We start from the raw sequence: 16,543 nt of genomic DNA, 5'->3' as shown, positions 1-16,543 counted from the left end.
GTTCTAATGAGTTTGGGGCTTTCTCTTCTGTTTCACTGAGTTATGTGTCTGTTTTTGTGCCAGTATTGTACCATTGAATTATTGTTGCTTTATAGTATAGTTTGAAATCAGGGAGCATGTTACCTCCAGCGTTGTTTTTCTTTTTCAAGATTGTTCAGGCTATTCAGGCTCTTTTGTGTTTCCAGAGGAATTTTAGAATTACTTGTTCTAGTTATGTGAAAAATGTCATTGGTATTTTGATGGGAATTGCATGGAATCTGTAGATTGCCTTGGGGAGTATGATCTTTTTAACAGTACTAGTTATTCCAACCCATGTACAAATTTGTCTTTCCATTTGTTTGTATTATCTTCAAAATTTCATTCATCAATGTCTTATAGTTTTCCAAATACAGATCTTTTACCTCCTTGCTTAGATTTACTCCTGGAAATTTTGTTCTTTTTGTTGAAGTGTAAATGGGATTGTTTTCTTAAATTCTCTTTACAACAGTTTGTTATTATTTAGAAACTCATTAAATTTCTATATATTAATTTTGTGTCCTGAAACTTTACTGAATTCATTTACTAGTTCTAATAGTTTTTTAGTGGCATCTTTAGGCTTTTCTATATGCAGTTTCATGTCATCTGCAAACATGAAAAGAAGATATCTGAGAAAGAACTTGAACTGTAATGAAGGAGTTTGGTTTGTAATTTTTTTCTGTATGGGCTATCCTCTGACTGACCAATTCTACTGCTTGGTTTATTCTCAACAGAAATGCCTGATGCATTCACTAAAATCTATGTATGAGAATTTTTATAGCAGTTTTGTTCATAGTAGCCACAAACCAGACACAACCCAATGTCCACCAAGAGAGGAATGGATAAATATATTGTAGTATATTCATACAGATGGAACATTATAAAGCAATTAAAAAGTAAGAACTACAGATACATGCAAAAAAATGGATAAACCTCACAGACATTATATTGAGCAACAGAAGCCAGACACAGGGAGTTCTCTTGTGGTGCAATGAGTTTAGGATCCGGCATTGTCACTGCAATGGCTTGGCTTGCTGATGTGGTGCAGGTTCAGTCCCTGGCTGAGGGACTTCAACATGCCATGGGCACAGCCAAAAAAAAAAAAAAAAAAAATCAGACAAAAAAGATTACCTGGGTACTATTACACTGTAAGAAGTTGAAAAACAAGCAAAGTGAATCAATAGGGATTAGAAGGAAGATGGCTGGTTACATTTGCCTAGGTACAGTAATAATGGGGCTACTGGAAAGGTACTATATTTTTATCTTGCTGGTGATTATATGCAAGTATTCATACGTAAAAGTCAACAGACTAATAAATGAGTTTGTGAAGGTTACAGATGCAAGATCAATATGCAAAAGCCAAGTGTATTTCTATGCACTAGTAATGAACATTATGAAAATGAAATTTAAAAAACAATCCCACTTATGATAGCATCAAAAAGAGTCAAATATTTTTTTGGAGGGGGGTTCTTTTTTAGGGCTGTACCAGCCACACATGGAAGTTCCCAGGTGAGGGGTCAACTTGGAGCTGTAACCAAAACTAAAACTCCTTATTCCTTTAAGTGGAAATACATTGAGAGGATCAGCAAGGTCAGAGAGAGAGAGCAGGAGCAGGTGGGGATAAAAGAGTAAAGCCCTTTGCAAATAGGCACATTTATACAAACCGAAAATAGGTCCTTCAATCTCTGTGAATCTTCAATCCATCTATATGAATTAAAGTGTATTTGCTTGCCATCTTTTTCGTTCTTTGGAAAAACCTTTCAGCTACCATTATAGTTATTTTGGCACTTCATATTTTTGCAACTTCTTTTTTTTGAGAAGTCAGTAGTAAAGGAGAAAATAAGCTTAAAAAAATTACCAGTTATGCATACCCATTGTAGAAGTATAAGAAAATACAGGTAAATAAGAAAAAAAAAAATCTCTTTAGTTGAAATGGGATAGTTGCACAACCTGTAAATGTATTTAAAATCATTTCATTGTACATTCAAAATGTGTGGAACTTATGATTAGTAAATGAAAAAATAGAGTTTTAAAAATTCACCTAACTTTGCTCATACAAATGCACATAAAACAACACAGGATCATCCTTTAACACTGCTTTGCAGCTGCCTTTTCTTCCTTGTTTAACTGCATTTCATGACCATCTTTCCAGATCAATTAGTAGTTTTCTATCATATAATTTAACCTTTTTTTGGCCACACCCCCAGCATGTTTCTACATGCTGGGCCAGGGATCAACCTGCACCACAGCAATGACCCAAGCTGTTGCAGTGACAATGCCAGATCCTTAACTTCATACAGCCAAGGGAATTCCTATCATACAATTTCAAATGGCAGCATAGTTTTAAGTTTTTGTAATTTGTTAACCAATTCATTCCTTGAATATTTTGCAGCTAGATTTGGGTACAAATTTTCTTAGGTTAAGTTGCTAGGAAAATACTGCTGGATAGAGGGTCCACTCATTTTAAGATTTTTTTCATATTTAAAAATTGCTCTCTAGGCATTCCCGCTGTGGTGCAGTAGGTTAAGAATCTGACTTCAGGAGTTCCCGTCATGGTGAAGTGGAAATGAATCCGACTAGGAACCGTGAAGTTTCGGGTCTGATCCCTGGCCTCACTCAGTGGTTTAAGGATCTGGCATTGCCATGAGCTGTGGTGTAGGTTGCAGACTCGGCTTGAATCCCACGTTGCTGTGGCTGTGGTGTAGGCTGGCAGCTGTAGCTCTGATTAGACCCCTAGCCTGGGAACCTCCATATGCCATGGGTGTGGCCCTAAAAAGCAAAAAAATTAAAAAAACAAAAAATAAAAGAAAGAAAGAAAGAAAGAAAGAAAGAAAGAAAGAAAGAAAGAAAGAAAGAAAGAAAGAAAGAAAGAATCTGACTTACTTCAGTGGCTTAAGTTGCTGCAAAGGCATAGGTTCGATCCCTGGCCCGGCACAGCAGGTTAAAGAATCTGGCATTGCTGCATCTGCCACGTGGGTCACAGCTGTGGCTGGCATTCAGTCCCTGGCTAGAGAACTTCCATATGCTCCAGGTGTAGCCATAAAAATAAAATAAAAAAATTTTAAAGTAAAATAAATTACTCTCTGATTGCTTTCTGGGAGCTCCCATGTGGCTCAGAGGGTTAAGTATCCCGTGTTGTCATAGCAGTGCCTCAGTTGCTGCTGTGGCATGGGTTCAATACTGCCCCTGGAACTTTCTCATGCCACAAGTGCAGCCAAAAAAAAAAAGACCTTGAGAAAAGCTGTACCAATTGGTATTCCCACACAGTGTCATTCTGTCCCTGCTTCTCTCCCATTAAAATCAATATTAGTATTTTATAAAATATCTACAATTCTGACAGGAGATAATGGATTATTATTATTAAATTCCATTTCAATTACTAATAAAACTAAATTTTTTGGGTCATTTATTGGGCATTTGTATTTCAGTTTATGTCTTAGTCCTCACAAACACACTAGTTTGTATTTGTATTTTTTTATTAATTCACGTGAGATACATTGAAGATAAATAACCTTCTGTCATGTATGTCAAATATTTTTCCCAGCTTGTCTTTGTTTTTTATTCATGATGTTGTTTTTGCAGAAGGAAACTTCAAATAAGGTAGTCAAAACTAATCTTTCGGGAGTTCCCATCGTGGTGCAGTGGTTAACGAATCCGACGAGGAACCATGAGGTTGCGGGTTCGGTCCCTGCCCTGGCTCAGAGGGTTAATGATCTGGCGTTGCCGTGAGCTGTGGTGTAGGTTGCAGACGCGGCTCGGATCCCACGTTGCTGTGGCTCTGGCGTAGGCCAGTGGCTGCAGCTCCGATTAGACCCGTAGCCTGGGAACCTCCAAATGCCGCGGGAGCGGCCCAAAGAAATAGCAAAAAGACAAAAAAAAAAAAAAAAAACCAAACTAATCTTTTGCTTTATAGATATTATTGTTGGTACTATCTCTGATAAAGATTTTCTCATTCTCAGATGATTAAATATTCGCCCATATTTCTTCTACTAATAATGTTTTCTTTCCTTATACTTAAATATTTCATTTATCTGAATTTTGATATATGACATAGGGTAAGGATCTAATTTGGTAGAAAGAATGGGGAAACAAATTAAGTTAGATCTTTATTTATTGTATGCCTTCTAAGTATTGAAAACTACATTACTATATGTAGTCTATAGTAATAAACACTAAGAATAGTCTCCTCTGAACTATGGGATTTAGCAACTCCGAGAGAAAACATACTATACAAGTTTGATGAATGCTATGGAAAAGTGCCAATTTCTAAGGTAGTGTGTATGTAGACTAATCAATTATTCTATTGAAAAATTGATTATGTAAAAGGAGGTACTTTGGTTGGAGTGAAGAAAAATTCAGTTTAAAACAACAACAACAACAGGAAGTTCCAGTCATGGCACAGAGGAAAGGAATCCAACTAGGAACTATGAGGTTGCGGATTCGATCCCTGGCCTTCCTCAGTGGGTTAAGGATTTGGCATTGCCGTGAGCTGTGGTCTAGGTCACAAATATGGCTCAAATCTGGTGCTGCTGTGGCTGTGGTGAAGGTCGGCAGCTGCAGCTCTGATTCGACCCTAGCCTGGGAACATCCAAACGCTGCGGGTGTGGCCCTAAAAAGCAAAATGAGAACAACAACAAATATTTATTATCTCAGAGTGTCTGTGGGTCAAAATTTGGGTGTGGCTTAGTTGGGTCCTCTGTTGCAGGATCTCTCACAATGGTGAAACAAGGTGTTGGCAGTCAAATAGGGCTGAAATCTCACTCGACTGCACAAAGATTCATTTCCAAGCTCCAGTCAGGTGATTGTTGGAAGGATTTAGCTCCTCCTCCATTTCTGAACCAGGCCTCCACTTCTTTATTGAGGATTCAGTTCGTTACAGGCTGCTGGCTGGAGGCTTCCCTCAGTTCCTTGGCATACAGGCCAGGAGAATTCAGTTTTACTCTGGGGTAGGTACTTTAGCTTTGATAAAATGATTTGTAAAGAAGGGCTATATGAAGTAAAAATTAGCATAGCATTCATATTCTTACTTCTAGATTAGGGACTAAAATGAATGTGTATACATTATGAATTTTCTGGTAGATGTACACTTCTGGCCTGTATATAAATTAATACATGAGTGATTTAAGCATTCACAGAAAATTAATTAATTGCATATTGCAGAGAACAAACACAATTTTTTTCATTTTTTAGTTTTATGGAAGTTGGGAGTTCCTGTCATGGCTCAGTGGTTAACGAATTTGACTAGGAACCATGAGGTTGTGGGTTCAATCCCTAGCCTTGCTCAGTGGTTTAAGGATCCAGCGTTGCCATGAGCTGTGGTGTAGGTTGCAGACGCGGCTTGGATCCCGCATTGTTGTGGCTCTGGTGTAGGCTGGCAGTTACAGCTGCAATTAGACCCCTAGCCTCAGAACCTCCATAAGCCATGGGAGCAGCCCTAGAAAAGGCAAAAAGACAAAAAAAAAAATTATGGAAGTAAAGTTGATTTATAAGGTTGTGATAAATAATTTCTGCCATACAACAAAGTGATTCAGTTATTCACGTACACACAAACACATAATTCTGTACAGGGTAAGACTGTCAGGACAAGTTTTAGATGATTATAGTGGGCTAAATTGAAATAATTTATAAATTTGAGTTTCTCTTTCAACCACATTGTGGATATAGCTTCAAATCATTTTTCATTCTCTCCTTCCCTTCCCACCAGATACTATATTGTGAATACACTGCCCTGGAGTTACGCGATGTGGCAGCCTGAGCTCAGCTACACAAGTACACACACAAGAACGTACATGATTATTTAATTTTTTTAAATCTAAGGCTGTGGGTTTTAGTCTTCACTCAGGAAATTTAATTTTTAAGTTATATTTAACCTTTGGGTAGATATTTACTAAAACTCCCAAACTGAAATTTGACTGTTAGTCTTAGACTTTTGAAAGTGATAGCCTAGCAACAACAACAACAACAAAAGACAAAAAAAAAAAAAAAAAAAAGTGAAAGTGATAGCCTTAGCCAAGTGCATATATTCTCAACATGGGCGACACTGCCTCCTAGGGGGGCAAAAAATGGTTCTTGAGGGATGTGTGTGGCAAAAGAAAATAACTCCTTTTATGCACAAAATATACATCTACATACAGTAGATGAATAGATAAACAGTATATCTGTGGTATTATAATTTCATGAGAGGAGGTGATTAGGGGGTGATAATGAAGAAAAAAAGTTGAGAAACACCGTCTTAGTGCTAAGCTTAACAGATAGGCTGCCTTGAATTGTTTTCCTCTAAGTCTCATTTCCTCTATTTGATTGTAAGCTTCTTAGGGATAGGAAATGTAACCTGATCTGTATTTTCAATAACATCTAATACAATGGCTTATGTCCAATTGCATTCAATAAATATGGAACTAATATGGAACACATCTTCCTCTCCTTGCACCCATCCTATTGCCCAATCGATATAATCTAAACACAATGATCAAAATGAGTCTAGCAAGCAACCTGACATAGCTTCTCTCACAAAAATCCTCAGAAAAATAATGACAAACTATTTAAAAAGCAAAAAATCTTCAAAGTAGCATAGCAAAAGGAGACTCTGGAGATGGAGGAATCAGGGCTTTGATTTCTAGCTCTACCATTTACAAGCTATGGAAACTTTAGCCAAGTTACCTATGGGGGAAGGGGAGAGAGGATTAGTAGTCTTGCATACACCCTAAATTTCAAGTGTGTTGACAAAATGGCAGTTCCCCAAACAGGCTAAGGTTCAATTATACCATATTCTTTCAAGCTTCTATGTACATACATACTCCCTCTTTCCAGAGCATCATTTGTTTTTCCTCCAGTCCCCAGCTCAGGCCACACCTCCCCTAGGAAGCCCTCCATGATACCCTTCCCTGCCTCCCACACTGAGATGCCTATCTTCTTGCTTCCCTGACATTCCGATCATACATCATTACAGTACTTGTCATATTATAGTGTAATTAATGGTTTACACATTTCCCTCATTAGTCTGTGAGCATTCTGAGAGCTGAAATGGCTTTATCTTCTTATTCTCAACATCTAGCATGGTACCTGACATACTGTTGGTGAACAGTCGTCATGGTGAATTAACTAATAAAAAGACAGGCATACAAAAAAAGCACAGCAATATTTGACGAATAATGGTCTGTACTCTTCAAAGGACTTTTTTTTTTTTTTTTTTTTTTTTTTTTTTTTGCTTTTTAGGGCCACACCTATGGCATATGGAAGTTCTGTCTGGAAGTTCCCAGGCTAGGGGTCGAGTTGGAGCTGTAGCTGCTGGCCTACTGCACAGGTACAGCAACACAGGATCCGAGCCACATCTACAACCTACACCACAGCTCACGGCAACGCTGGATCTTTAACCCACTGAGTGAGGCCAGGGATCAAACCTGCGTTCTCATGGATACTAGCTGGGTTCATTAACCACTGAGCCATGAAGGGAACTCCCAAAGGCAAGGGCCTTAAGTTAGATGGAATCATCATCATTGTATATTCTCAGGTCTAAAATAAAACATTGTATATTTCCTGTGTCCAATAATGATAATATAATGAGTCCTTTTAGTAATTTAATGTTACAATCCAATGAGGAAAATCCTATTCTTCTTCTTCTTTTTAAGATTGGAAAATGGGCTCTTAAGTGGTTAAATAACTTGCCTAAGGTCATATAAGGGGAGCTTCTAGCTCTGAAGCCTAGGGTGCTGGCTGGCACACCATAGTACCTCTTAAAGTTAGCTGAGTAATATTCACTTTTGCAAAACATCCCTCTGACCCTCTCCACCTGCAACCTCCTACATACAATCACCTAGAAGAAAACAAAGACTCATACCTCATACATGCAGTTTGTTTACTTTCACAGAAAATCTGTCCGCATACACCCAGCTTCGCTTTATGTAAAAACATACCAATCAATGATAGGGTAATGCGTTGGGACTATACCATTTTAATAACTTTTAGAGACAATATAATGATTATAATTATTTCAGTGACCTTTCAAACTCTTTAAAATGGGAACTCTATTCAGTGCTTCAGCATTCGAGTGTGTCAAAACAGGCATCCAACATGCTAAATTATCATTTCATCAAAGCAAAATGTGAAGTAGCTCATAAAGAATTCTGGACAAGAAGTCATGTATTACAAGCCCTCCATTATTACTTTACTGATGATGTCTGTGAGGGTATAGTTGGAAAGACAGAATTGAAAAACCGGTTCTTGCCACATTGCAAAAGGAGTGGCATCTGGTTCCTGGAGCTACAAGAGGTTACTATGCCTTTTAAATCATGGTATTGTCTCAAACAAAACAAATGAAAAAAAAAACACAGAAAAGCTAAGAGAGAAACAAAAATAAATAAATTAATAAATTAATAAATAAAGGAAAAGTCTTTTCATTTCTGAAAGTTTTGGGGCTATGTGAACCTGTCAGATGCTATTGTTTGTGGGTTCCCTCAGTTACTTCAATCTTCAGGTCCTTAAGGCTTTTCTGTTTTGTCCTTTATTCATTCATAAACAGGCTGCATTGTATTAGTTGTGTCTGATGTGTTGAATTCTAACATCAATCCTTTCTTGCCATGCACTATGAAAAGCCAAAGTACTACTGGGTATGTGAGAGGTGAGCTGGGCATTTGCCCTAGAGAAAACCTGGATAAGAGATGCCATGGAGAACATGCGCATCAGGTCCCCTCCTCCTCTTCCATACAACCTTCAAGTTTCCATGGAGACCTGGACGAATTAACAAATAAGGACACTAATGTTAATATAATATCAGCAAAATTCAGTCAACACACTTTGAGATAAGAAGACAATGTCTATTGGTTTATAGCTTTAGGTTTATATTAATTCATTCCAACACTATCAAAAGCTTGGAATTATGTTAGTAATGGGAGATACTCACGTTCTAGGCATCAGGTGCCAGGTTTGGAATGGCTTGAAAAAAATAGTAGTTTTGAAGAATATGGATTAGTTAGAGGTAAGGAGTAGTTGGTAGAGGGAACAGTAGGTGCAAAGGCATAGAGGTATGAGAAAGTCCAGCATATAATGCTTTCTTAAAACATCTTAGTGACCTTTAGTGATTTTGTCTTTTGTAAACTCCTTAGCACTTACCATCTCTGCCATTCTTCTTGGTTTATTTTTCAACTACAGTTACCATTTTTATAACTAAACTTTCCTTCAAGTCTCTTTCACTTAAATAAATTATGATTTCGTTCTTTTTTCTCTCTCCAGGATGCCTAGAAAGGTGCTTTGCACTGAGAAGTCACTAATAACTACTGACAAATTTGCCAAACAATCAGGACATATATTTTGAGTTTTCATTAAAAACACTAAGATTGTATCTACAAGATTAAAGCAAGACTATTTGAATAACACACCTTGCAACACATTCATGTGGCTTAAATACGTGTTTATATTACTGGAAAAATACACAATGGTTTTGTACATTTGTCTATTTGTACTAGGGCATGTATATACTCTACTTCTAGATCCAGCATTATCTTACCACACACTGTAGATAACTACTTGTATAAAACCTCTGGTTCAATAATAAAGTGCGTAGACTGGATTCTAGACAAAAGGTAGAGTCTGAGAGAGGGGGTGGCAGTCAGGAATCTCAAGTTCTATTTTTGGTTATTTCTGTATCTACCAGACTTTGAATGAGGCACATAACCTCAGTTTCTCTAAACCTTATTATTATTTACCACATAGAACTGGTATGATGAGCTCTCTCTCTCAACAATGGTGTAACACTTGTTGTTTGTAACAAAATATGAAGTACACAGATGTTTCTAAATAAATGCCAAGTATTCAGGTAGCTTACTAGAATCTCTCTTTGCACTTGAAATAAAATTTTATTTTATTTTTATTACTATTGTTTTTTGTCTTTTTAGGGCCCCACCCTCGGCATATGGAGGTTCTCATGCTAAGGGTTGAATCAGAGCTGTAGCTGCTGGCCTAAGCCACAGCCACAGCAACGTGGTATCCAAGCCGCAACTGCAACCTATACCACAGCTCAGGGCAACACTGGATCCTTGACCCACCAAACAAGGCCAGGGATCAAAGTCGCATCCTCATGGATACTAGTTGGGTTCAGCCACAATGGAAACTCCTAAAATTCGATTTTAAATTAAATTTATATTAAAATTAAAAATTCATTTTCTTACCTCCTACCTGCAAAACACAGAAACAACTCAATTTTTTTTAAAAAGCAAAAAGTGCTGCATTAAAAACATTTCACAAACAAAATAGCAAAAAGCAATTTCCACTTAGTTTTTGAAAGATCACACAAGAATTTTTGATGAGATGACCACATCCCCATTTGTCTGAGATTTCCTAGTTTTAACACGGAAAATTCCACATCCCAGAAATCCCCCATTCTGTCACCCTAGTGCCGTGCCATTACTAGAGGTTTTCCATAGCTTACAGCTATTATCTGCCCTCAGGGCTATTTTAACTTTTATTTATCTGAAAAGCACTTGCATATTTTTCCTGTTGGAATTTCATTCGTTAACCACTGGTGAGCATATAAATACTTAAGGAGTTTTGCCCCAGGAATAGATATTTAATAAATGTATACTAATATTTTTGACCTTATCAGAACATTGAAACAATGGGAGTACCCAATTACAAAACAATTATTCTTTTGGCACTAAGGAAATACTAACTCGACTATTCTTTTTCAAGGAACTTGTCCTGTTGTTGTTTACAGACTACTATACTTCCACCCAGTAATCATCATAGCTGAGAAATCAGTAACACAGGCAATACCTTTAAGATCAAGTCACTTAAAAAACATTGTATGTGGGTCATCCCTTGGCCAATTAGTGGCCAGAGAGAAGTTGTTATACTGGTTTCCTTTAATAGCACTATAAACTAATCTGATTCTAAGGTATTTTTAAAAATACCAATGGAATGATTGTTGCTGAGAATCTGGTTATGATGGTTTAATCCATGAATCAAGACCCCAAAATTCAGAATCACTATGACATTGCCCATGATACTGACTAAAAAAGAAGTCATCAGACTATGGAAAAGATTTTTGAGAAACAAGCTGACCAGTTTTCTTTCCTGGAAAACAGGGATGACTTAGGCCATATACATACCTGTGTAATCAAAAAAATCAATTAAAAGGTTATAAATCCAATTAGCTATGGTTTTTTTCCCCAAAAGATACAAGGTGACTTATACACACTTTTTAAAAATTCTAATTTTGTGAACACGTAACTATGTGCCAGGCATTTGATACTCATAAATAGTCCTATGAAAACTGGAATTATAATCCTTCAAAGTGAAGCTTTGTAATTTGTTCAAAGTTACAGACATCAACTAGCAGGGCAGAGGTAAATTCTGCTCTGTCTCCTTCAGAGTCTAACCTCTTAAACTTTAGCCTATGCTGCTTCTCAACATTGTTGAAATAAACTTTGGTGAAACTCTATCTCTAGCCCTAACTTCTGACCTGATTCAGTCTTGTACATTAGAATATAGAACTGCCTATTCAACATCTCTACCTCAATGTCTAGTAGCATTTCAAATTTAATATGTTTCAGTAAATGGAACCACCATTAACCCAGTTGCTCAAGCCGCAAATTTAGTAGGCATCCTCAATTCCTCTATCAACTTCACACTCTAGCTATTTGCAAGGACATCTCCACTGTCACAACTCTAACTTGAACCATTATCATTATTCACCTGACTACTGAGCCTCACAATTGGTCTCTGCTTTCATAGTCCATTTCCCACAAAGCACCCATAGTTGTTAAAACACACATATGGTTTCACTCTTCACTCTTCTGCTTAAACTACGTTAATGCTTCCCATTGTAATAATGTAAACTTAAGGCAGCCTACAAGGTCCTACTGACCTCCTGCCCTGATCTGCCCTCTCTAACTTTATCCAGTAACACTCTTTTTTGCCCAGTATGCTTCAGTCACATTGGTCTTTATGATTTCAGAATTCTCTGTTATGTAAAGTCATGTACTTTAAGAGGATTTGGAAGGGCAGGGTTGGGGATCTGAAAAACTGGTGAAGGTTTGAAAAGGTTGCCTAGAGTAGGAGAATAATTTAGAAAAATTTAACAGGACTGCTCTGTGGTATTGAGAGCTCAGTTGTGGTAGGCGATTGAAATTTAATAACAGAATGCATGTGATTACGCAAATTTCTCCAGTAGTGGTCAGCTGCTCCAGTACCAAAGGGGAGGATATGGATGGTAGGGTTCACTCAAGGTAGAAGCAGATGAAAGGAAAGATGGGGCAAAGGAGTTTAGGGTACTGATAAGTGTGGCTGATTTTTTCCCATAGGTATATAACAATGGAGATGGGGTTGAGAGAAGGGTTGCTAGTATCCTTAGTTTGCCCCAGTTGTGGCAACAACCTATAATTGCTAAATAAAAACAGGACCAAAGGACCAAGACCTACCAGCATTGATGTTTCAAAGTTTTAATTTGCAAATCCTAAGATTACTTTAGGAAATTTGATTCTAAAAAATAAATTACAAAATGGAAGTTCCCTCTGTGGCACAGCAGGTTAAGGATCTGGCATTGTCTTTGCAGTGGTTCGGGTCGCTGCTAGGGCTGGGGATCCATCCCTGGCCCAGCAGAGTGGCTTAAGGATCCACTGTTACCACAGCTGTGGCATAGGTTGAAGTTGCAGCTGGGAAATTCCATATGCTGCAGGTGTGGCTAAAAAAGAAATTACAAAATGGACAAATTAGTAGAGGCTAACATACATTGTAAAGGAATTTTTCACTTTTCAAAATAAATTTCCAAAGGGAATTTGTAGGTTCAACATTAAGATTTATCAGTAAGTTAGGGATTCGGGCTTTAAAAGATTTCCAATCTGGCCAATTATTCAAGTTATCCCAAGAGGGAGTTTTCTTATGCTTCTCCCTTCAGAACATTTCTCTGGTTCTCCTGTTCTGCCAACAAAGAATTAAGTCTAATGTTAGAATGGCATAAATTACTCTTACTGTCCTGGCCACTAACTTGCCGTTTGCCCTTCCTCAAACTAAACTACTTTACACCTACTGCGCTATTGTTTTTGCTGTTTTCTCCTTCTCCTTTTTCTTCTCTTTGCCATGTGCCCTCCACATGTGCAAGTACCCAGGCCAGGGATTGAACCCGTGCCACATCAGCGACCCAAGCCACTGCAGTGATAATGCTGGACTTTTAACCTGCTGCACCGCCAGGGAACTCAAAATTCGGTTATTTTCTCAGGCTCGACCATCTTCCCTACCTTCCATTAAACTCCTAGCCATCTATCAACACTAAGCTCAAACAGCACATTTCCAGATAAAAGACAAGCACTATCTCTCTGCTTTATTTGGTCCCTGCAGATATTTCTTTTACCGGTCTTATGTTGTCTTACAATGCATTTTATATACAATGCAGTATATAATACATACTATACGTTATAAAGTGTTTTTATGATCGATATTTAAGGTCACCCAGGGTCTAAAATAGGGCAAGTGTTCTGTGGCCTTGGTCAAGTCTCTTCCTCTTTGAGTCTCAGGCATAACACAGGTACTGTGGCTCTGTGACGATGAGAAAAAACATTACATATTTAATATGTTGTATTATATATTAATATTATAATTCATACGTATAGATTATAGATTATAGATCTTACACAGTGCTCAACTAAGGCAAGCCACGACTTTGCCAATGTTCTGGCCTTGAATAGGCGCTTAATGAGCGGAGTTTAGAGACCGCTTCTTTTAAATGACGTCACTACAGGCGACTTAAATCACAGCACGTCTGTACCAGGGCACAGAGTCAAGTGAATTACTTAAAACGAGAACACCTGCTGCGTGGCTGAGAGGTTCTGCATAAAACAGAATCCTCTGAGTAGCCCAGGCAACAGGAATATTAGCTCAACATCCAAGGTCTTCCTGGAATTACTCCAGGTTGGGCGGGAAGGGTCTTTACTGCCCGGTGGGAAGGCCGCCTTCCCCATTGGTTTGCGCGAATGGCTGGATCCCCATAGCCAGTGGCAAAACCACTCCCGGGGCGGCCTAAGGGCCCCCTCTCGGTGACCAGGAGGCCACAGCCTCCTCAAGTACACTGTCAGCTGGTGTCGGCCAGCGTCCGTCCGAACAGCGAACGCAGCGGGAACCCAGGCGGCGATTCCCGCGGCGCCTGGCTCCCAGGGCCAGCCCCGGCCGTGGGGTCTCCCCGCACTCCACACAGGGGCCGAGGGGCGGGGCGCGGTGACGCCAAGAACAGTGACGCCACGACGCAGCGCGACGCGGTGACGCACGCCCCTTTGTTGGCTCAGTAGCGGTAGCAGCGGCCGTGGAGGTGGCGCTGGGGACTGTTTTCTCTCCGAGGCCGGTGCGGAGCCGCGTCTGATTGAGGCGGGCGACGAGCGGCCCCCTCGCTCCCTCCCTCCCTCCTCCGCGCCCTCCCCGCCGCCGCCAGCCGCCAACCGCCAACCGCCGCGCCCGGGGAGGAGCTGCGGCCCGCGGGGCCGGAGCCAGGCCTGCGTCCGGACATCAGCCGGAGCCGGAGCGAGAGCCGGGGCCTCGGCGTCCCCGCCCTCTCCCCGCCTTAGGGCCAGCGTCTGCCGGGCCCCCGCGCGTCGCGCCATGGACTCGGACGAGGGGTACAACTACGAGTTCGACGAGGACGAAGAGTGCAGCGAGGAGGACAGCGGCGCCGAGGAGGAGGAGGACGACGACGACGACGAGCCGGACGATGATAACCTGGATCTGGGCGAGGTGGAGCTGGTGGAGCCTGAGCTGGGCGTCGGCGGGGAGCGGGACGGACTGCTGGGCGGGGAGACGGGCGGTGGCGGCGGCAGTGCTCTGGGGCCCGGCGGCGGCGGCGGCGGCAGTGGCGGCGGCGGCGGCGGGTCGGGGCACGAGCAGGAGGAGGATTACCGCTACGAGGTGCTCACAGCCGAGCAGATTCTGCAACACATGGTGGAATGTATCCGGGAGGTCAACGAGGTCATCCAGGTGAGAGTGGCCCCCACGCCTGCTTGATCGGTCTGGACCCAGGAGCGGATTCGTGCTGCTCGCGCGGTCCCGAGGGGCAGGCCTGGGCCTGGTGCTCAGCTCAGCCCGGTACCTCCCAGCCCTGTCTCCTCCGCTGCCCCTGCTGGGGGTAGAGCAGACATTTGCCGGGTGTGGGGAGGTGCGCTGGAGGCGGTGCTTTCCAGGTCCTGCTATGGCGGAGGCCTCCGGCCGCCTAAGACTTCTCTCTTGGACGCAGTTCCTGCCGGTCCTGGCCCCGGTGTTACTCCTCTGGCCCATGGAGCACCTACCAGGGCAGAGTGGAGAAGAGCTGGAAGAACTGGGCCCCTAAGACTGTTTCTCCGGCCTTCAGCCTCACTTGAGCACTTTTGGAAGGGGTTAGAGTAGGCCTAAGAGCTGCTTGTTGTACGGTTGCCCCAAGTGGACACCAGTTAATAAAGGAATGGATCTGCTTGGCAGTCTTAAGTGCCTACTTAAAGGTGGGGGAAGGGAAGTGTTTCTTGGAAGAGGTGTTCGTGGGTCTTCTTTTCTGATGGTGAGGCTTCTGCTTGCATCTTTTTAAATCTTTGCTATTTGTTTGGGACCCAACTACTACTTTTTTCAGTTGTAGCGTACTTAAGCTGTTGGAACAGTTGCAGCGAATTGCATACCCAGCCTTGCAGCTAAAACAACAGCAAAGCGTAGTGTTATTGTTTAATATTGGACAAGCCTCTATTGTGAGTTAGTAAGTAGAGGCTTTCTGCTTCTGGACTCACCCCCTTTCTCTAATAATTTGTATTTCGTGGTCATTAAGTTGGTCTTGGTTTAAATTGATAACCACATCTCATTTAACCTTCTTGTGGGTCGGACTTTGTTTTTGAGCTTAGGACGTCAAAAGTTTCTCTTTGGGAAAAACAGTCATGGGGGTCAGGGATGTGATTGAAGAATAAAAATGAAGCCTTGATTCACTGCAACTTTTAGAAAACACTGGTTACATGGAAAGAAACTATATATACATAAACAGAAGATTACTATTGTCTTGTTGTATGTCAGTCATAACCAATCCCCCACCCCCTTAAAATTGCTTGGCTAATATTCACTGGTAAATTAGTAGTATGTCAGTGCCTACTTGTGAAGTTTGCATGATTTTTTACAGTATTGTTTAGTAGGCGACACTTTCTTTTGAAAATGGAACTATCTATGTAGGCCTATTGGAAGACTGCTTTGAATAATAGTTTAAAAAAATCTGTGATATCTAGTGCTATTACTAAACAGTGGAAATCTCAAACTTTCCTATAGATAATGTAGTTTGAGGAGAGAATTGAAGGGTTGTAGAAGAAAGATAAGTTTTACTTTTTTTTCTAATTCTTAAAATATGACAGTTGAGGTCTTAGGTCACTAAATTGAAAATTTTTCTTTCTTTGAGGAAACTTGAATTTACAGTGAAACTTTGAATTCTTTTTTTTTGTTTATTTACTGTATAAAGTATATAGCAAATCTATAAAGTGGTTTTCAAACTTATTACCTAGGTTTTTTGGCATTTTAGTTAGCTTTAAAAATTCATGGCTATTTATTTTTT

General features: G+C 40.4%; 2 protein-coding genes across 5 annotated transcripts in view; one reads left to right on the top strand and one right to left on the bottom strand.

Moving 5' to 3' along the window:
- Positions 1-13,306: 13,306 nt before the first annotated feature.
- LOC110261568 (uncharacterized) lies at positions 13,307-14,859 on the bottom strand. The gene is made up of 2 exons (XM_021099104.2): positions 13,638-14,859; positions 13,307-13,542 (listed from the first exon to the last, which is right to left on the bottom strand). Exon 1 carries the CDS (start codon positions 14,595-14,597, stop codon positions 13,797-13,799), a length of 801 nt encoding a protein of 266 aa, XP_020954763.1. The 5' UTR covers positions 14,598-14,859; the 3' UTR covers positions 13,307-13,542; positions 13,638-13,796.
- The window catches only part of ARIH1 (ariadne RBR E3 ubiquitin protein ligase 1), a 116,562-nt gene continuing 114,288 nt past the window's right edge, over positions 14,270-16,543 (top strand). For 3 of the 4 annotated variants that reach the window (XM_021099102.2, XM_021099101.2, XM_021099103.2), the window contains exon 1: positions 14,270-14,967. In XM_021099102.2, the coding sequence (XP_020954761.1) occupies positions 14,705-14,967 (263 nt within the window). In that variant the 5' untranslated portion in view covers positions 14,270-14,704. The remainder of the gene's footprint in view (positions 14,968-16,543) is intronic. The other variant, XM_084968904.1, reaches the window with a different exon arrangement.

Source organism: Sus scrofa, chromosome 7 (assembly GCF_054392235.1).
Source record: "Sus scrofa isolate SSC_HxYL_T2T_F1_AM1 chromosome 7, Sscrofa_HxYL_maternal_Yorkshire_Landrace_v2.0, whole genome shotgun sequence".
Taxonomy (NCBI): Eukaryota; Metazoa; Chordata; class Mammalia; order Artiodactyla; family Suidae; genus Sus; species Sus scrofa.
The sequence above is the reverse complement of the archived record's forward strand: the minus strand, read 5'-3'. Positions and strand labels throughout refer to the sequence as shown.